The sequence below is a fragment of the Quercus robur genome, chromosome 10 (assembly GCF_932294415.1).
Source record: "Quercus robur chromosome 10, dhQueRobu3.1, whole genome shotgun sequence".
Taxonomy (NCBI): Eukaryota; Viridiplantae; Streptophyta; class Magnoliopsida; order Fagales; family Fagaceae; genus Quercus; species Quercus robur.
The window spans coordinates 2,750,307-2,771,609 of record NC_065543.1 but is presented as its reverse complement, the minus strand read 5'-3'; the positions used below and the strand labels follow the sequence as shown (position 1 = coordinate 2,771,609).

The 21,303-nt window shown below is 33.0% G+C and overlaps 3 protein-coding genes across 3 annotated transcripts in view; 2 read left to right on the top strand and 1 right to left on the bottom strand.

Annotated features, from left to right (window-relative positions):
- The window catches only part of LOC126704468 (2-alkenal reductase (NADP(+)-dependent)-like), a 121,064-nt gene that overhangs the window by 23,421 nt on the left and 76,340 nt on the right, over nucleotides 1–21,303 (bottom strand). The gene's annotated exons all lie outside the window — the stretch shown is intronic.
- Nucleotides 3,334–5,690, top strand: LOC126704465 (2-alkenal reductase (NADP(+)-dependent)-like). The gene is made up of 5 exons (XM_050403505.1): nucleotides 3,334–3,676; nucleotides 3,926–4,103; nucleotides 4,433–4,599; nucleotides 4,780–4,862; nucleotides 5,140–5,690. The coding sequence occupies exons 1-5, from the start codon at nucleotides 3,434–3,436 to the stop codon at nucleotides 5,516–5,518; spliced, it is 1,050 nt and encodes a 349-aa protein (XP_050259462.1). The 5' UTR covers nucleotides 3,334–3,433; the 3' UTR covers nucleotides 5,519–5,690.
- LOC126702935 (uncharacterized) lies at nucleotides 20,074–20,526 on the top strand. Its single transcript, XM_050401804.1, has one exon. The coding sequence runs from the start codon at nucleotides 20,074–20,076 to the stop codon at nucleotides 20,524–20,526; it is 453 nt and encodes a 150-aa protein (XP_050257761.1).

Here is a 21,303-nt window from a genome sequence, read left to right as displayed (position 1 = left end):
ACCACCAACACAATAAAATAATATATCTCTTAATAAAAATATTGTTTTTTTTTTCCTTAAGCATTTGAGCTACAGTGCACATGCAAAGAAAGATGTGCACCATAGCTCTAAAGCCAAAAAATTTGGCTTTGCTTCCACTAATGCATGAGCATTTTTTTTATGTTTGGTTAGTAAATTTAGCATTTTAGAAATTTGCCTCCATCAATACTAATGCTCTATTATGTAAATTTATTCAATATGTGGTCAAACAAGGAAGACTATAAGAGGTGGAAACAAAACCACCTTATTTTTGTATCTCCGATTCTCCATCTCTAAGAAAAAGATCAAAGTTCTTTTATGAATCATCTAAGCATAACTCATCACACTTGAATATTCCGGTTATTTTTTAGGTTTTAGGGTCATTTGGTATTTTTTACGTTCTAAGGGTATTTTGATAAGCTTTTAGGTTCTAAGGATATTTCGGTAATTTTTTAGATTCCAAGGGTATTTTGGTCATTTTTTAGGTTTCAAGGGTATTTTAATCATTTTTTAGGTTTCAAAGCCATTTCAATCATTTTTTAGGTTTCAAGGGTATTTTAGTAATTTTTTAGGTTTCAAGTGCGTTAAGGTCTTTTTTAGGTACCAAGGGTATTTCAATCACTTTTTAGGTTACAAGGTCATTTTAGTCATTTTTTAGGTTTCATTCGGGTCATTTTTTAGGTTCTAAGGGTATTTCGGTCAATTTTTAGGTTTTAGGGTCATTTCGGTCATTTTCAAGGTTCTATGGGTATTTTGGTAATTTTCTTAGATTTCAAGTGCATTACTGTCGTTTTTTAGGTTCTAAAGGTATTTTAGTTATTTTTTAGGTTACAAGATCATTTCGGTCATTTTTAGGTTTCAGGGTTATTTATGTTACAAAATCATAAGGTCAAAGAATTGTCACATGTGACAAAAGAATTGTCACAAGTGATGTTGAAATTGTACAATGTGAGGATGGAACAGTCAAATGTGAAAAAAAAAAAAGGAACCACCAAATGTGACAAAAGAACTGTCCCATGTGATGTTGGAACTACAAAATTTGAGAATAGAACCGTCAAATGTGAGAAAAAAGTAGGGAAACCACCAAATGTGAGAAAAGAACTGTTACATGTGATGTTGGAACATCACAATGTGAGGATGGAATCGTCAAGTGTGAGAAAAAAGTAAGGGAACCACCTAATGTGATAAAAGAACTGTCACATGTGATGTTAGAACTGCACAATGTGAGGATAGAACCGTCAAATGTGAGAAAAAAAGTAAGGGAACCACCAAATGTGAGAAAAAAACTGTCACATGTGATATTGGAACTGCACAACGTAAGGATGAAATCGTCAAATGTGAGAAAAAAAAAATAAGAGAACCACCAAATGTGAGAAAAGAACTGTCACATGTGATGCTGGAACTGCACAATGTAAGGATTAAACCATCAAGTGTGAAAAAAAAGTAATGGAATCGCCCAATGTGACAAAATAACTGTTATATGTAATGTTGGAATCGCACAATGTGAGGATGAAATCGTCAAATGTGAGAAAAAAAAAGTAAGAGAACCACCAAATGTGACAAAAGAATTGTCACATGTGATGTTGGAACTGCACAATGTGAGAATGGAATAGTCAAGTGTGAGAAAAAAGTAAGGGAATCACTCAATGTGACAAAATAACTGTCATATGTGATGTTGGAATCGCATAATGTGAGGATAAAATCATCAAATGTGAGAAAAAAAGTAAGGGAACCACCAAATGTGAGAAAAGAATTGTTACATGTGATGTTAGAACTGCATAATGTGATGATGAAACTGTCAAGTGTGAGAAAAAAGTAAGAGAATCACCTAATGTGACAAAATAACTATTATATGTGATGTTGGAACCGCACAATATGAGGATGAAATCGTCAAATGTGAGGAAAAAAAGTAAGGAACCACCAAATGTGAGAAAAAAATGTCCCATGTGATGTTAGAACTGCATAATGTGAGGATAAAATCGTTAAGTGTGAGAAAAAAGTAAGGAAACCACCCAATGTGACAAAAGAATTGTCATATGTGATGTTGGAACCACACAAAGTGAGGATGGAACTGTCAAATGTGAGAAAAAAAGTAAGGAAACCACCAAATGTGAGAAAAAAACTGTCACATGTGATGTTGGAACTGCATAATGTGAGAATGAAACTGTCAAATGTGAGAAAAAATGTAAGGGAACCACCAAATGTGAGAAAAGAACTGTCACATGTGATGTTGGAACTACATAATATGAGGATGGAACCGTCAAATGTGAGAAAAAAATAACCTGGTGTAGCAAGTTACCTACTAGTGGGTACCGTACCTTCCTTTTTTTGAGTGTACCATAGAATTTCTCTCTCTCTCTCTCTCTCTATATATATATATATATATATATATTTATATATTTATATAAAAGGAATTTAAATTAGCTTATTGTTTTTATTTTGTAAAGAAAAGAAAAAGATAATAGAAAGATAAAGATGACTTGGTTCAAAGTCTTTGTGGGCTCCCATTCTTTACTCCGAGAAAGTACAAAACTAATTTAGTTTTACAATGCAAAGAGATGCAGTCTTATTCGATCACGCAAATACTTATTTGATATGTACAAAGGCCTGCATGATTAAAAGAAATTTAATTTGATTTGTGGGCCCCCATTCTTGACTCCGAGAAAGTACAAACCTAATTTAATTTTACAATGCAAAGAGCTGCAGTCTTATTCGATCACGCAAATACTTATTTGATATGTACAAAAATATAAGACTAATTTTCAAGCGGCAATTGTACCGTATATACTAACTTGTAACAGGTGCAATTATAAAAAGCAATCAATATCTTGATATAATGATAATGAGTAATTATCAGAATAGAGAGATACGGGTTAAAAACTCTCTCCAAAAAAAAAAAAAAAAAAACTTGGATCAAGTGACGTAGACTGATCCAATAATTGATTAGAATCATAGCATTTTGAACCCAAAATCTTTGGTAAAAAAAAAAAAAAAAAAAACCTTTAACGTTTTATATATATATATATATATATGTATGTAATCTACATTTTTAAAGTTGTAATTAGAACCCATATCAATTTGTAAATGATCTAAAATTGTAGTAGTGGTGAACTTCTCAGTCTTCAAGTTCATGGTACAAAGTGCTGACTATTCGAAGTTTAGAGCATTTATAGCGTAAGCAATTACGTGCACCTAAGAATACTATGTATTTGCTTTGCATCCCGGACACGTCAGCCGTCATGCGTGGAACTCAATCTGAAACATATTTCATTTCTCTCTTCCAAATGTGCTCTATAAATAGAACTTTGTGGTCCGTAGAGAAGAACCATTACACATAAAAAAACATTGACACAAAAAGTTTTATATTAAATTCTTGAAGAGGATATATAGAGTGAGAGAGAGACAGAGAGTAGCAATGGTGAGAGTTGGAGATGAAGTGAGCAACAAACAAGTGATATTCAGAGATTATGTCATTGGTTCTCCTAAAGAATCAGACATGTACCTGACCACTGGAACCATTAAGTTAAAGGTTCCTGAAAATTCAAATGCAGTTTTGGTGAAGAACCTATATCTGTCCTGCGATCCTGTCATGCATTTCTTTATGAGGAAAACTACAGGTCTCTCTAGATCTGGATATATTTTCTACACCCCTGGCTCTGTAAGTCAATCTGAAGAATACTATAAATTTTTTTTTTTGGAATACTATAAATTTTACTACATAACTGAATGAGATGTGTCACAAATTAGTGAGACATTTATTATATGTTGAAGTTTGACAAATTCATTATCATGTACTTTTTATACTAAAATTTGTAGCTTTAGCATTTGTTATATACCATGGTGTATACATGTGATACTAAGCTTGTAATTTGTTTTCTAATTTTGGTGAAACCATATACACATGCAGCCAGTTCTCGGGTATGGTGTGGCGAAAGTATTGGATTCTGGGCATCCAGAATTTAAGGCAGGGGACTTGGTTTGGGGGATCACAGGATGGGAAGAATACACTCTAATCACTAAAACTGAAACACTCATTAAAATCCAACATACTGATGTACCTCTTTCTTATTATACTGGAATTCTCGGTAAGCTTTGTTTATAAAGTTCAAATTCATTTCAGATAACATACATATACAAATGTGCAAGCTCAAATACATCATAGATTCTTAATTGCTTTAGCTTTAGAGGTGAGATCTCCTACTGATACTTTTCTCCAAACCTACTACAAATTTCAGCAAATCAAGTTGAAATCTGTATACTCATATTATAGATACTTGACCCATAAAGTTAATTACAGTAGTATAAATCAATGCTTAATTGCTTTAGTTTATATTTTTTTCTTGGTTATGTTACTTCACTTTTGAATTAATTTCAATGTTCCATCTGAATTTGAGGATTTTTTTTTATTCCACAGGTATGGCTGGTATGACTGCATATGCTGGTTTCTATGAGGTTGGGGCCCCTAAGAAAGGAGAATATGTCTATGTTTCAGCAGCATCTGGTGCAGTTGGTCAGCTTATTGGCCAATTTGCAAAGTTGGAGGGTTGTTATGTTGTTGGAAGTGCTGGAAGTAAAGAAAAGGTATAGCACTCAATGGCTGCTATTTTAGATGTGTCGTATAATATCTAGTTTCATTTTATATACTATATATGTTGCAATAATTCTAATTCTTTTTTCATTCATTGATTCCTTCTTTCTTTTCTATTACTTTGTGAATTGAAGAGTCTATCCTTCAAATGAATTCTTTTTTCTTCCGCACAGGTTGATCTTTTGAAGAATAAGCTTGGGTTCGATGAAGCTTTCAATTACAAAGAAGAGCATGACTTGAACGCAGCTTTGAAAAGGTAACTAACATACAACATAATTTGCATTGGATTTTTCAAGTTGAGCTTGCTAATCTACAGTAATTTATTATCCAGTTGATTGGTTCAGCGAACAGACCAAAATGTGCCACATTAGTTGAAAAATTCAAAAACTCAAAATTTGACTATGCCATTCAACATTCATACACCCAATTCCTCAACAGATATTATCTCTTTAGTTAATCTCCAGTGACTGGGTGGACACATTTCAAACAGTGAAAAAATGCATCACTAACTTTGTGGTTTTGTTTGCCACCAGGTATTTCCCTGAAGGCATTGATGTTTACTTTGAACATGTTGGGGGCAAAATGCTTGAAGCTGTGCTCCTCAACATGAGACACCATGGTCGCATTGCTATGTGCGGAATGATCTCACAATACAATCTTGATGAGCCTGAAGGTATCAAAAATTTGATACAGGTCTTATACAAGTGGATCCAAATAAAAGGCTATACACATCGCAATTATTATCACCTATATCCCAAGTTCTTAGACGTTGTGCTGCCTTACATTAGAGAAAAGAAGTTGGTGTATGTGGAAGACATAGTTGAAGGCCTTGAGAGTGGTCCAGCTGCCCTTGTTGGACTATTTAGTGGTCGCAACTTTGGAAAACAAGTGGTTGTTGTTGCTCGTGAATGATTCACTCATACATTGTATGAAGGTAGCATGAGCACTGTGTCTAGTTTGTTGTGTTATGGCTAGTGCCTATGGAGAATAATTATGTCCTATATGTATATATAGGGTGAAAATAAAGAGAAATTGTCCAGTGCTTAATAAATGCTATCATATGCGAGTGCATGTATTTTTTGCATATTTTGAATTGAAAATCATTTACAATTGCACTAAAAATTAATGGAAATACTGCTTGGTTATTGGCCATTGGCCATTGGCCATGTGATATAATGGCATTCTTCTCCATTCAATCTGTGAGGTTAAATCCGGGGTTGAATTCCTTCAACTTACATTTAAAGGGAAAAAATAAGGAGGAGGTCTTGACCAATGAACTTGAAAACCATGTTCTTTACTCTTCCTTGCAGCTACACCACTGATAAAATCATAGCTTCAATTATCACCATGGTAAATCAGACATGAATAGTCATTTGAATCATCAAATGGTGGGTTGGATGAAGTTTCTTTCAAACTAATTTGGAGGTAAACTCTATCTAATGAAAGAAAAGCCTCATATCTTATACCTCAATAGTATGTCATGTTAGGTAAATCCTTAATGAATAAGAAATTTAAAAAATTACCCTTTTCTGTTTAAGGCCCATAAGAAGAACAAGCATGCTTGGTAAACATCAAGCAGAAGAAAGTGAATCTTTCAACCACTTGTCTGGAACTCAAAACAAGGGATGACTTGGAGAGACAGACAATAATGCAACTAGAATATACATTTTTTTTACTCCCAGCACTTCCAACTACATAACAACCCAACAATTTTGCAAATTGTCTAACAAGCTGGGCAACAAAACCAGATGCTTCTGAAAAGAAGACATATTCTCCTTCCTTAGGATAACAAACTTCCTAGAAACCAGCATAAGCGGTCATACCAGGGATACCTTTTTTAAAACAAAATGGCAAAGTTAGAAGATTAGTGCACAGTTACAGGGAGAATCGAACAAGATGCCCACAAAATCAAAAGGAGATCTTAAATTAATGAAACTACTCTATGAGACATGCATATGAAAATGGAATGTTTGTCTAAATCTCAAGTCAATCCAAACTTTATAGAATAAGCAAACAACATACCCAGAAGTCCTGTATAGTAGGAAAGGGGTACATCACTGCGCATGATATTTCTGAGGCCTTTGGTTTCCGTGATTAGGCTATACTCTTCCCATCTAGCAGAACCCAAACTAAGTCACCTGTCTTGAAGTCTGGATGCCCAGAATCCAAAACTTTAGCCACTCCATACTCGTTTATTGGCTGCAAGTTTCCGCAAAGAAAAGTTCACAGTTGCAAGCTCAAAATTGTACACAACATCATTTTGAACAAGCAGTCACTTATATATATATATATATATATATATATTATGCTATCTCATTAATCTCTTTTAGTCATAAAAAGAATTAGTTAATCTTTCAGTGGTCTCCAAATTTTTTAACAAGGTTATTCCTCTTCAAGCATTCTGCTTTCTTCCTTTTGTCATTTATAACTCCACAAGTTCCAAAGACATAATCTGTGCATTTCTCATCAACTATACTTTATCATTTTATCTACCAGTAAAAGATTCTTTATTGTGATTCCAACTACACATATTCTAATGTCATTAAATTTCTAAATTCGATTTCCAAATTGGACAATTTTCCATAAATCACAATGAAAAATATATATCTCTTAAGTTATCATTTCATTTGCCAAAAATAAAATATAAAGATTCTTAATTGAGATTCCACTACACATATTCTATCGTATTTTAATTTCTAAATTCAAATATCTAATTTTTAAACTAGGAATCACCACGAACAATGTATAAATTCATAAGTTGGAACCCAAGAATTCAAATTTCCAATTCGGAAGAGAAAAAGAACTCAAAAATTCATCTTGCTATGCAATCATATTATGGGCAGTCTCCAAATTTGAAAGAACCCCACTTCAAATAAGTAAAAAACAGTAACAATTATGAGAAGATTCAGAACCCATATAATAATTTCTGGGGAACCAGACAGAAAAACTCATAGAACCAGCGGGTGTAATTGGAGAATCCTTTAGGAATAACTCGTTGCATTAGGATATGCATGACAAGGTCACAGGACAAGTAGAGATTCTTCAAAAGAACACCATTATTTGGAGCCCTCTGGTACCTTCAATTTGATGGTACTTGTGGTCGCGTACATATCAATAGTCCTTGAATATCACTTGCTTGTTGCTCACTTCCTGAATTTTTTTTCCCAAATAACATTAAATATAAAAAAATTTAGTTAGTTGTCACGTTGCAAAGCAATGTTGGAAACTAGCATCACGAGTTCTAAGATAAAAATTGAGTTTTTAAGTCCCGATTTGTAAGGAGTGGTGGCTGATGTGGATAAAAATCCACGTGGAACTCGAGTTTTAAAGACTCGAGTTTCATCGTTTTCAGACCTAGCTTTCTTCATCTCTATTCTTCGTCATCAGATCGTTCTTCGTTTTGGGTTTCTTCATCTTCGTCAGATCGTTTTTCCTTCTTCTTCTTCTTCTTCGTTCTTCGACGGCAGATCTAAAGACCTTCGTTCTTCAACGGCAAATTTTAAGACCAGATCATGCCTCTTCAAATCGTCTCTTCATTCTTCCTCTTCAGATTAGATCATTCCTCTTCAGCCTCTTCAAATCATTCTTCCTTTGTTCTTCTTCAGATTTGATGTTCTTCAAGTAAAAAATCTAGTCTTTAAAACTCGAGATCTATGTGGCATCATACTGCTAACTCACCAAGTGGGAATTGAGTCTTTAACCCTCGAGTTTTAGATTGAACTCAACTCTATGAAACTCGAGATACTAGTTTGCAACTTTCTTTCAAACACATCTTAACTTACGATATGCTTCCTCTTCACTATGCTAGTTTGCACATTCCCTCCTCACTTGCCATCGCTGCTGTTACAAACTAGTCTCTCTCTCTCTCTCTCTGTCTCTCTCTCTCTCGCTCTCTCTCTCGCTCTCTCTCTCTCTCTCTCTCTGTGTTTGCTTGTGTCGCATTTGCGTGGAACATGTGAGGTTGTATTTATAGTTTGTAGTTCACAACACACCGTCCTAGGACTACATGTAATTGTTTACGTGGCAATATATTAGTGTGTGTACCATTATATCTTTTTGAGAAATGATATATCCACAATATTTTCACAATATTTTTACAACAAATCTTAAATGGCAAGTTGTTATTGGCTGTTATTGTTGGGGAAAAAAGTAATCATAGTGTTAAGTTCAAATTTGAACTAATAACAACTAACCACCTGTGATTTGTTGTAAAAATATTATGGACATAGCATCTCTCTATCTTTTTCACTTTCTTCTATTATTTTGACATTCGATAGCCCTGGTAAGAGATTTTTAGTAACGTTGTTTGAGTGTTTTAGAAATACATATTGTGGTGTTTAAATACTAAAAACTGTTGTTTAAACAACAATACTAAATGAGCCCTGAACTTTCCTAATCCTCCATGTCGATGTTGTTTATGTAGGAATCTTTTTAGAGTAGAAGTAGAATATAATTTTTTTTTTAATCTTAATCCTGTCCTTTTTAAGAAGAAACTAAACAAATGTTTTATTGATAATTATTCCACATCTAAAGTTGTAAATGAATTTTTAAGGTATTAACGGCATCAATTTGATTTCACATTTATATCAAAAAAAAAAAAATTGATTTCACATTTATTAATGGTATTAATTTAGTTTCTCAACATTTAAATCAACCTACTCTGATATGAAATTGATTTCCAAGTGAATTAGGCACGTTGAAATATTAAAGTGGTAGGTTAGGTTGGGTGGCAAGTTGAGTTTTTTATAAAACCACCAAAACCTGACTCAACCCCCCTTTATATGTATATATAATGTCTTTTAAATCTTTTCTCATATTATTATTAATTTTTTTTTTTGGGGTTAACTTTATGATTTACAAATGTTGATATGAAAAATAAATAATTTCTTCATCGTACGAGAAAAACATGTGAGCTTTGACCAGTGAGAAAATTGGTCAATTACTACGATTTCTTCAGTAGTTTACAGGATTGGAGGAAATACAACTTAAATTTATCTATAAAGTATAAAAAATAAAATAAAATTTAGTGCATAACACTTGCTAAAATTAACTTGCTTAACCCACCTAATTTTAAATGAAATTTTGAATATACTACACATCTAAAATTTTAAATGAAATTTTAAGGTTACAATATTAGTAATTTAGTTTGCCAACCTTTTCAATTAAATTAACTAGGCATTAACTGGCTCTCTGTGAGGGTGCTTTCTATTTCTTTTGTTTTTTTGGAGAGGATTTTAATATTAATTATTTGATACTATAGTTTTTTTTTTTTGGTGGGATATTTGATACTATAGTTAATTTATAAAGATAATTGAAACTGCAAAAGAATGGCTATATATTAAAATAATTTACTATAAAACATTACTATTTCCATTTGTAATTTTTTTTTTTAGATTTCATTATAAATTTCTTACCTTTTTAGAGTAATAGAAATTGTGACTAATAAAAAATAACAATGTAAATAACTGATAACTTGAGTTTTAAAGGGAGGATCAATCTAAAACTTATATGTAATTAATTTATAACTTAAAATCAAATAAACAAAATGTATATATTATTGTCTCCTTTTCAGAAGGCCTAAACAGTAATATTGTCGAAGTATAATATAACTATCAATTTTTTCTATGCATAATTGAATTGGTATAGCGAATTAGTTAATTAAATTATATATGATTATCTAGAAGTAAAATAAAGCAAATTTTACATGAAGAGACATTAAAAGCGGAAAAAGGGAGGACAATGAAATGAATTTTGTGCCATCCTACATCTACTTCCCCAAGCAAATAGTAATATTGACTAATATTGCAGGATGCCAGTGATGAATTTGTGGGGTTAGTGGAGACGAGTTTGCTATGAGATCATGTGGCTAAAGGTACAGGTTAAAGCCTAATGAAGGAAAAGGTATGCAACTTCTTTTCAGTCTCCAATCCTGTTGTATTCTACTGCAATATGGCAAACAAAATTAATCCTTTTGTTAATCACTGGATAGAATTAAAGATAATTTTATTGGCTTTGGACTTAGAATGGAGTTTGTGAATTTAATAGTTGAGATTAGTCTAGATAGGGAGATAAACTCCTTTATGATTTGAAAGTTGTATGAAAGGCAGATGATGTTTTAAAACTGTAAACTTGCTAATGAGTGTAAATAGCATGGTTTTATAAATCAGTATGATCAAAGAACTATTTTTGCTCCCGGTTCTTGATTTTGACCAATTTGGGGGGTTTTTACTAAATTGAATTCGTGCTTTGGTTCAAGGTTATACCAGTCGGTCAGTTTTGGTCCAGTTTTTAGAACTATACTAAGCCGTCAACAATTTTGGAAAGACTTAAACAAATCTAGTGTATCAATATAATCATTGACAAGCACAGATGCATTTTTATGTACTGTACTGACATGGCTACATGGCATAACGAAAAAAAAAAAAAAATTCTACAATCACTAAATATTTCGGTACTAAAAGGACTTTAATTCCCAAGCGTCATTTTCTCTTATCTTAGTGCTGTTTCTCTCCTTGTAATTATCGTGGTTCTAATGTTTGGTATAAAAAATTAAAAAAAAAAAAAATTATAGTTATGGTATTTAAACAGATTTGGATTTTTGTGGATTGTTTTTACAGCATGTGACAGATATGTGATTTAAGTGCTATATCTAATAGTTTCTAGTGTGTTGTTGGCAATGGAAGTACTTTTGTTCGTGTCCTGGTTAACATAGAGATTGCTATATCTACAAAGTTCCATGGACTGATGGACTTATGTATGTCCTTGTGTGCAGGGTGCCATTTTAGATATGCTCTTGAGATTAACACAATTTATATTAAACCTTTATTAAAACCTTAGGTGAATACAACAAAATGGCTGAAGAAAGGTTTTTATTTTTTTATTTGTTATTAAATAAGGCTATTATTAAGTCCAAAACCCAAGCCCATGAGTCCATGACACAAATTCTAACCATGGTTTACTTTTGAGAGAAAGACATGGTTTACTAAGTTAAGAGTTGGTCTTAGCTTGATTGATCAGAAAAAGGGAGTGTTTCTGTTTGGGCAAGCTTATGTGTCACTTGGGCCTTTTGATTTGGGTTTGACTCAATATGACCCTTCAAACAGAGGTGCATAAAGCCCTTGTTAATTCATGTAAATACTTGGTTTGAGAAACAGTATCAAATAGACAGATACACACTTGATGTAGTCACAATGCATAGAAACATCCACTGTAATTAGCAATGTCTCAAATCAGGCCCAATTCCTTGCCAAAACACTGTGCTGAAATTGTTTGAGTAGTCACCAATTTTTTCCCTTATTTGCCAGTTAGACCATATCCCTCATATTGTTTACATATATGGATAAGAATTCCTCATATAATGTCATTGGGAGCAGGCCTGAGAAGTGTAGTTTGATGCTAGTTGGTAACAGACTCTTGGTGGAAGAAAGAAAGTATGCAAGATTAGCATCCACCTCAAACATGTTCATTTTATGGACTTGGCTTGGCTGACTGAGTAGTACCTTTGTCTTAGCCCCTGCTGTTTAGGTTGGGTTGCCATTAAATGTTCAGTCAAGTAGGTGCTAACTGGCTTTTCAGTTTTGCTGTTTTCTAAATGAACTACAAAAATGCATTGACAATATGGGCCAGTTATGCTGGGCCTTTTCCCCATTATTTAAGTTGATCTCTTTCCTGCTTCCATGCATTATTATGGGCTGTAAACCACTTTAACTATACTTGTATTGTTCATTAAATTTTAAATATGGTCGTAACATTGGGTTTTTCTTTTTTGGATAAGGTTGTAGCATCCATTTTTACCTTTGAGATAATCTGATCTAACTTTCTTGATAAAGATTTGGTTTTTTTTAGCAGGATATTTGTTGTGATCCTTGGTACTACGTGGTATCTGTTTGGATAGAGGCCACGTCCAGTGTTTTTTGTGGGTCCCGTGCACTGTTCACGAGACCCATAAGTACTTTTTTTTTTTTTTTTTTTTTTAGAAAAACAACTTTAAAATTAGGTCTCATGGTACTATTTACATATTTAAAAATTATTTTGCTATAATATTTTCAGTTTTCAGTTTTTAGCAATAAGCAGTATCCAAACCGATCCTTGGTTCAAATTTGTTGTATATGCACTTCAAACATTTGCAACGTCATTTGACATTTGACACAATTAACCATTGTAGATAAAAGGATCATATTGAACAATTCCAAACTATAAGGTGGAAAATTTTAAATTTAAGCAATCAATGAAAATTAATAAAGAATCTAAATTTTGAGGAACCAAATTATGGGGTTTTTTTAAAAAAAAAAAAAAAACCAAATATGCGAAAATAAGAAATAAAATTTTAAAAATAAATAAAAGTAATTACAAGTTGGGAAACAAAGAATAAAACCAACGGCCCTTTTTTAATGAAAAAGAAAAAGAAGCTAAAAGTATAAAGTTGATTAGAAACTTATTCAAGTGGATGGTGAGCAGGGATAGCCATACGCATTGAATAATGGATATCCAACCCTCTTGATCCAAATATTCCAGGCACTACCAAGTTCTTCATGGTTAGAATGTAATCAGGTAGGATTTGGATACTACCCATTTACCCATTATTAGCTATACATACATGCATACATATATATATATATATGTGTGTGTGTGTGTGTGTGTGTGTGGATGTATATTAATAGGCAAAACTTAGAGAAAATTAAATTAGATTTTACAATTGAAGTTCAACTTTGCACCATGTGTCCTAAATTATTTATTATTAGAGAAAGTTCTATTTCTTAACTAGTGTTATGCCCGTGCAATTAATGCACGGTTTAACTGAAAATCATATGTAACTTAAATAAAAGATAACGACATATATACCAATTTGGTAACTTTTAATTTCATGTATGTTTTCTTCCTAAAAAAAAAAATCATGTAGGCCTACAAGGGTTACATATATACTGATTTGGTAATAATGGAAGCTTCATCTTTGAGATAAAGAACTGATGTAATGTTCAAGGAAGCTACCTGAAAAGATCAAAAGAATCAATAGAGTATAGAAGAAGTGATCAAGAAGAAAAAGAAGATATATTATGCTCATAATATGCACGACTTCTAATTTAATTGGGAAAATATAAACAAATAAAAAATTTTGACACTAAGAAAATATAAACTTAGCTATCAAAAATAATTAATTTTAAACTTGTACAATTGTACTAACATTTTTCTTAAATTTTAGACCCTTACACCTTTGAAGAGTTGTAGAAGACAACCATATATAGTTTATCTATGACATTCAAACATTAATTGTCTACCTTTAGAAGTTTATAGACATATAATGTTATTACTATAAAAAATAGAAAATAAAAAAAATAAAAAAGCATACCATATATTTCAAAAGAAAGAATTGCATACTCGTATATTATATATAACATATATTTCTAATAATGGCCTCCACAAATATATCCAAAAAAAATATATTTTCTCCCTCTCGCATAAAAATTTTTGTTGATCAATTAATTAAAATATTATCTCTTGATATAATGTGTCAAATCTAAATAATATATTAATCAATATTAGGTTTGCCCATTTTTTTCCCACCACCTCTATATTTTAGTGTATTGGCTTCAATAATTTTTGTTAGTTATGAAGATAGTAATGTATTATGTAGAATCAAATTTTTTGTGTTAGTTATGAAAATAGCAATGTATTATGTAGAATCAAAATTACCTATTAGGTCTTTTTTTTGTCAGCAAGATAGTCCAACTCGTGGACATTGAAGTACCTTTCTTATATGAAAAAAAGAAAAGAAAGAGAAATACATACCTCTAACATTGAATACGTGGACAGAGGTAGGCTATAAGACAAAAGCCTTCATGTCATATTCAGTCAGAGCTGGGCAAGTTGGAGTGATTTGGCTGCTACTCATGCTGGTAATAACATCACTTTGGGCGCCATTGCTGGAGTTATTTTTACAATTGCGTAGTGCCATAATGAGAATCAGGAGGCTAACCATTGCCACAGTGAGTTTGACCCACAAAAGCACTTGTTCTTCCCTGTACGTTACAAAAAGATCAATGACGTTATATCAAATATTCAACACTTAAAAATAAATTTTTTTTTCAAAAAAAAGTACATAATGCATGAATAATTATACGTATTGTTTTGCTCCCTGTTTAGAGGGTGAGGAGGGTTTTCAAAAGTGAAGGGGTTGAGAGGAGGAGAGGAATGTATAAAATTTTCTATTTAGGAATTATAAGAGAATGATGATTAATGGTGGAGAGAGTTGATACGAAGATACAAAGGTGAAGTTTAAAGTTTATATATATTAAAAGAAAGTTGAAGTAGCCGTGTGACTGTGAAAATAAATAAGAAGTTGATAGATTTCAGTAGATGAACCTTCTATCCATCTATCAAAAAAACCTTCTATCCTTTACTAAAAAAAAGCATAATAAATTAACCAAAATGGGAGGAAAAGTGAAGAGAAAAATGAAAAGAAAATTATTAGAAACGAAAAAATGTGAAGGAAAAAATTGTTACAGAAAAATATTAGAAACGGATTTTTTTTTTTTTAATCTTCAATATAATTGATTAGTTGTAATACACTATTAGGCATTTGTGTCTATCCAAAGTGTTATTTTCCCTTAAGAGAAGTCTATCCAAAGAAGAGATTGATATATTATTAAATTATTAACTTTTTGTGTTCATCAAATTTTATCCAAAGAGGTGATAAAGTAGTAGACAAAATTCTGATAATAACAAATAATTTGCCCAAGATGCACACTTTAAATAAAAATCATATGTAACTTAAACAAAAGATAACAATAATTAAGTTTTTGTATTTATCTAAAAAATTGATAGAGATGTATATTATATATATTTTTAAAAATCTAATAAAATTTCTACAATTTAATGAAACCACATGGTGCAACTATGGTTTCTAAGCCCAACTTTTATTATATACTAGTTAAAGACTTGTGTGTTGCATGGTTTTATCATAAACTTATAGAATATATATTTTTTCATATATAGGAAGTGTGTTTCAAAAAAAAAATTATAGCTAAATGATAATTTCTTGAGATTTGGGGGAAGGGGTAGCACATATCTTTAGGGTAGGGTGCATCCAATGGAACTTTGATCGTAAAACATTGAGTACCTGTAATATAAGTATGCAATTTGTAACAATTCTCAAAGCTTAAAAAAAGTACTATTATTAAAATTTAATGATATACAAAATAATAGAAAATTTAATGATTGATAAAAGTCATCAAATTTAATGAACAATTTATCATCAAATTTATATTAATATATGCTTAATAATAAGCTAAAAAGAAGAGTGTTCTGTAAATCAAAATTGCGAGGATGAAAGTAACATTTCACCATTGAACCCGTGTCATAACACACACACAAAAAACATGTCTAAGCATATTTAATGATTGATTCTCAAATTACAACCATATAAATTGGATAAAACTTTAAAAAAATAAGGTTAAACAAAAGACAAAAAATACACAAAACCTATTCAATTTCATGGAAAAAAAATTGGAGTAAACAAATGATTCACTCATCCAAATTTGTTCTTTTAAAAGTATTAATTAAGAAAATGTTACTATTTTAAGTCTTAAATTATACTTAAAACATCATTTTTTTTCATGAGTAATAAACTTTATTAGTAATGTAGATTATTAATAACTAAACGAAATACAAAAAATAATGGACGAAATGGAAGTGATTCAATAAAATCTATAAAGAGTGTTGCTATTTGTAAGACCCCACACAATGAGACCTATATCATGAACCATACATATATGACACAGACACAACTATACATCAATTCTTAAACACACATTTTTATCAATTAATGGCTTAAATACATGATTAGTCAGTAAAGTTTAGAGTGATTATGTTTAAGCCCTCAGATGATGTGGTCAAACTAAAAATGCTCCATAGGGACTAAAAATAAATCGTAATTAATATCAATCACTTTTTAAGTTTTTTAGGAACTGAAAACAATAGCTTTAAACTTTAGTGAAGTACTAAAATCATTTTAGACCTAAATAAAAAAGATACTTTTAAAAGTATAAAGAAAATAAATAAATAAATGAAGCCTAGGCAATCACACTCTTATTGAATGCAATATATTTGAATTTTGACAGAACAACAAATAAATAAAACATTCATCAATCACTTTCTTTTTTCCTTTTTTGGATTAAAAAAAAAAAAAAAGACTGAGAATAAAGATTAAGAAATTAAATATGAAAATAAAAATAAGAAATTTAGTGTGAAGGACGAAAATTACAATATATTGACAATTTTGTGTCTAATAGTAGGCGTAAGTTGAGCTCTCCAATCATCGTTCAATGGTGCGGTGGGTTCAGTTTTGATAGTTTGTTTGTGACCAATATTCTCCTCCATTTTTCTAAACCACCAAAAAACAACCTTAGCTATTTTAAACTTTTAAGGGAAGAGTTTTCAAAACAGAAAATGAAAAACCAAAATAGTAATAAAGACCTAATGTGTTATTGAAGAATCCAAAAGCAGCCAAGGAAAGAACAGAAGCCTTGCTTACAGCTTTCTTTAGATTTTCGCCCTGTAATTTTTCTTCTGTGCTTCTTCTTGTTGTTGTTCGGGGAAGAGAGAGAGAGAGAGGAAGTCGAAGAGTTCACGGTATTGGAATATGATTATAAAACGCTATTTGAATGTTTTGAGGTTTGGCACTTTGCTTTTGTGCCGAAACTGGAAATGTGTGCTTTTATAACCTTAGCTATTGTTGCACAAAGTTGAATTGCACACGGCCCGTGTATTGCATATCCATCCCATGCACATTGTAATTCTCACTAATCCAAACTTCAAGTACATAAGTAGCGTAAGCAAGATTGTTATTAGATTTTTTTTTTTTTTTTGGTTTATGTTAAAGTTAACGTGAAGATTTTTTTTTTTTTTTTTTTTTTTTTTGAGATAAACTACTTAATGATAAGAATGAATTAGAGTCATGGTAGTATACCCTCACTTTTATATTAGATAATTTTAAGTTGTGAAGAAGTTGATAACTTGATATGAACAAAAAGAAAATGGAGTTTACCCAATCAAGAAGTTTAGGTATATTTTATCCCAAAAAAATAGTGAATGTTATTAGCTAGATTGTTGTTAGATTATTTATTTATTTTGTTTACGTTTAAGTTAATACAAAAAAGAAGAAGTAGTTTTTTTTTCCCCTTAGATAAATGACTTAATGATAATTACGTGAAGCAGGTGATAGTTTTTTTTTTCCTTTAGATAAACTACTTAATGGTAGTTTTTTTTTTTTTTTTTTTTTTTTTGAGATAAACTACTTAATGATAAGAATGAATTAGAGTCCTGCTAGTATAGTATTCCTTCTTAGTTCTTTGAAATTCTAAAAATTTAATAAAATTTCTGCAATTTGGTGAAATCACTTGGCACAACCAGGGCGTCTAAGCCCAACTTTTATTATATATAATATGATATAATATGATATGATATAATATAATATGATTTTGAAGTCGAACGTGAAACTATCATAAATATCCATCTAAGTGAGTTATTGCATACAAAAATTAAAGAGTCTAGAATTAATAGGTAGAAGGTAATCGAGTAGGGTTTGGATATTACCCATATATATATATATATATATATATTAGGCAAAGTTTAGTGAAAATTCAATTAGATTTTACAATTGAAGTCTAATTTTGCACCATATGTCTTAAATTATTTATTTTTAGAGAAAATTTATTTCTTAATTTTAGAGTCAAATATGGGACCACATTATAAATATCCATCCAAGTGAGTTATTACCTACAAAAGTCAAAAAGTCTAGAATTAATGAATAGAAAACAAAATTTAAAAAAAAAAGAAAATTTTACATTTTGCCCCTAATAATATTCTTACAAGACTTTTTCAAGATTAAAAAAATTGTGGAGGCTATGGCCCAAAGTAATGAGTTGGGCCTTGGGCCTGTCCGAGGATGCTAGCAAATCCGAGAGGAGACAACGTGGCTTAGATGATCTACGTTATAAGCCTTATCATGGGAGACAAATAAAGAAGGTCCGAGGAGGAATTCCTCCTCGGACACTGAAAATCCAGAGCAAATGTATGTTCAAACCACTGAAGTAGACCCTCTAAACATGTGAAAAGGAAGAAAACTCAAAATATCTAAGTAAAAGTTGCCATCATCACATTAAATGCATTGAAGCTACTTTTCTGGCTGCATTAACATGGAGAAGACCCCTGAACAGTGTTACCTTGGCTGCCGCAACTCACAAAGGACTGAAAGGTGTGTCTGATGGGATGAGTGCTCAAGTGAGTGTTCAAATGATCAATAAGTGTAAAGCTCAAATGAACAAGAATAGCCTATATGATGTAGAGAAGCCCCCATGAGAGAGGGGCGAGGAAAAGAAGGAGTGGATACTGTAGCATGCAAAAAAACCCTAATGTAATCTGTATTCATAAATAAACTTCGAAGTCTCCTCGGACAGAAGGTCCTTTGATCATAATAGTTTCTATTCTTGTATGTGTGTTCCTCAATCCCATGCAAGCCACTGCTCAACTCATCTTAACCTAGTTCTTTGACCCTTACTCTACAAAATTCATTGTATTGGGCTTTTTGGACCAAGATTTCATACGGTGTGGGCTTGGGCTCCAAACTTTGTCCCTATAATTGGCGCCGTCTGTGGGGAGAACTTGAGTGTTAGTGAGTACAACGGTTAAGCATGGCAGGATCAGGTCCACACCAAGAAAATCCATGCCAAGCCGATCCTCAGCGGACAGAACCTATTGGGCCTCAGCGGCAAAATAATCCTCCTGACCCTGAGCCAAATCTGGGCAATGGAAGGAACCGAGAGGAAAGCGTACATACTACTCAGACAAGCCAAAGCCACTCCCAAGTCAGTAGTCACATATCCCAAAGGCGAAACAACTATCAAACCATGCAGCGAGAGATAGACGACCTGAAAAAGAGGTTGCACTGTGCACAGCAAAGGCGATCCCCTTCCAGCTCCGACATATCCTTTAATGAGGAAGAGGACGTCAGTTACAGGCGGAGATCAAGAACTCCCCCAAGTGAAACCTTTTCCTATGAAAAGAAGTAGCATCATGAATAGAGACATAAGAGCCCATCTAGTAAGGGTCTGGGTAATGATGACATGAACAAAGCTCTGGATCAAATCTCTAGGTCACCCTTCACGCACAGGATAGAAGGGGCTAGACTGCCACGGCATTTCCATCGACCTACATTTACCATTTACAATGGCCGAATAGACCCTGTGGAGCATGTGAGCCAATTTAACCAAAGAATGGCTATCCATTCTCGAAATAAGGCTTTGATGTGCAAAGTTTTTCCGTCCAACCTGGGACCCATAGCGATGAGATGGTTCAACAGCTTGAAGACGAACTCCATAGATTCCTATAAGCAACTCATCCAAGTTTTTTGCTCTTGTTTTATTACGAACAGCAAGGTTCCTCGGCCCCTAAGTTCGTTATTATCATTATCCATGCACGAAGGGGAAACCTTAAAGGTGTATTCGGATAGGTATTGGGAGATGTACAACGAGATGGATGAAAACCACGACGACATTGCCATCAGCACGTTTAAAAGTGGTCTCCCCACTAAGCATGGTTTAAGGAAGTCTCTAACTGGTAAACCCGTTACCAGGGTTCGTCAACTGATGGACAAGATTGACAAATACAAAAGGGTGGAAGAGGATCAGCTACAAAGAAAAGGAAAGGAAAAGATCATCCCTCACAAGGGGAATGATTACAAGTCGGAATGGTACAACAGTAACCAGCCGAGAAGAGATTTTGCGAGACAAGCTGGACAAACCAACATGCAAGCGATTAATGCCATATTCAGAGAGCCGATGCAACAAGTTTTGGAGAAAGTAAAAAACGAGCCTTTCTTCAAATGGCCGAATAAAATGGCCGGAGACTCCTCAAAGCGCAACTAGTCTATATTGGCAATACCACCAAGACCACGAACATACCACTGAGGACTGTAGGAATCTATGGAACTACCTAAATCAGTTGGTCCGAGAAGGAAAATTGCGGCACCTTTTACACCTCTCTAGTGGTCATCTAGGTCAGGCAGTCCAAGAACTCCAGAAAGACATATCTCTGAGGCCTCCCATGAGTACGATACATGTCATCCTCGCCGCTCTGGGGAGGACCACCTCTTTTCCCTCCAAGGTAATGTCTATGGCTCGGCTTTCCACCGAGGACGGTGAGAGGGAGTCCAAAAGGTCTAAGAAGGGGAACTCACCTATGCTGGGATTCTCTGATGAGGATAAGATTGGAACCATCCAACCTCATGACGATGCTTTGGTAGTTATGCTTAGGATTGGAGGGTTCGACGTGAAGAGAGTACTAGTAGACCCGGGCAGTGCTGTGGAGGTGATGTACCCTGATCTATACAAGGTGCTGAACCTAAAGCCCTAGGACCTAGTGGCATACGATTCCCCTCTTGTAAGTTTCAAAGGAAGACTATCATACTAAAAGGGTAGATCAGACTACCCATACAGACTGGATCAGAGGTGGTGGAGGTGGATTTTATTGTGGTCGACGCCTACTCACCATACACGGCCATAGTAGCTAGACCTTAGCTCTACGCCTTGGAATCCGTTTCTTCTATACTTCATCAGAAGGTAAAATACCCGTCAGAGGGCCAAGTGGAGGAGATTGGGGGAGATCAAGCCATGACTAGGCAATGCATGGTGGTTGCCATCTCA

Excerpts from the sequence above, each read along its gene's own strand:
- LOC126704465 (XM_050403505.1), top strand. The coding sequence starts at position 3,434 with ATGGTGAGAGTTGGAGATGAAGTGAGCAACAAACAAGTGATATTCAGA. Across the intron at positions 4,600-4,779 it reads GTGCTGGAAGTAAAGAAAAG|GTTGATCTTTTGAAGAATAA; the intron begins GTATAGCACTCA and ends TCTTCCGCACAG. Across the intron at positions 4,863-5,139 it reads TTGAACGCAGCTTTGAAAAG|GTATTTCCCTGAAGGCATTG; the intron begins GTAACTAACATA and ends GTTTGCCACCAG.
- LOC126702935 (XM_050401804.1), top strand. The coding sequence starts at position 20,074 with ATGCACGAAGGGGAAACCTTAAAGGTGTATTCGGATAGGTATTGGGAG.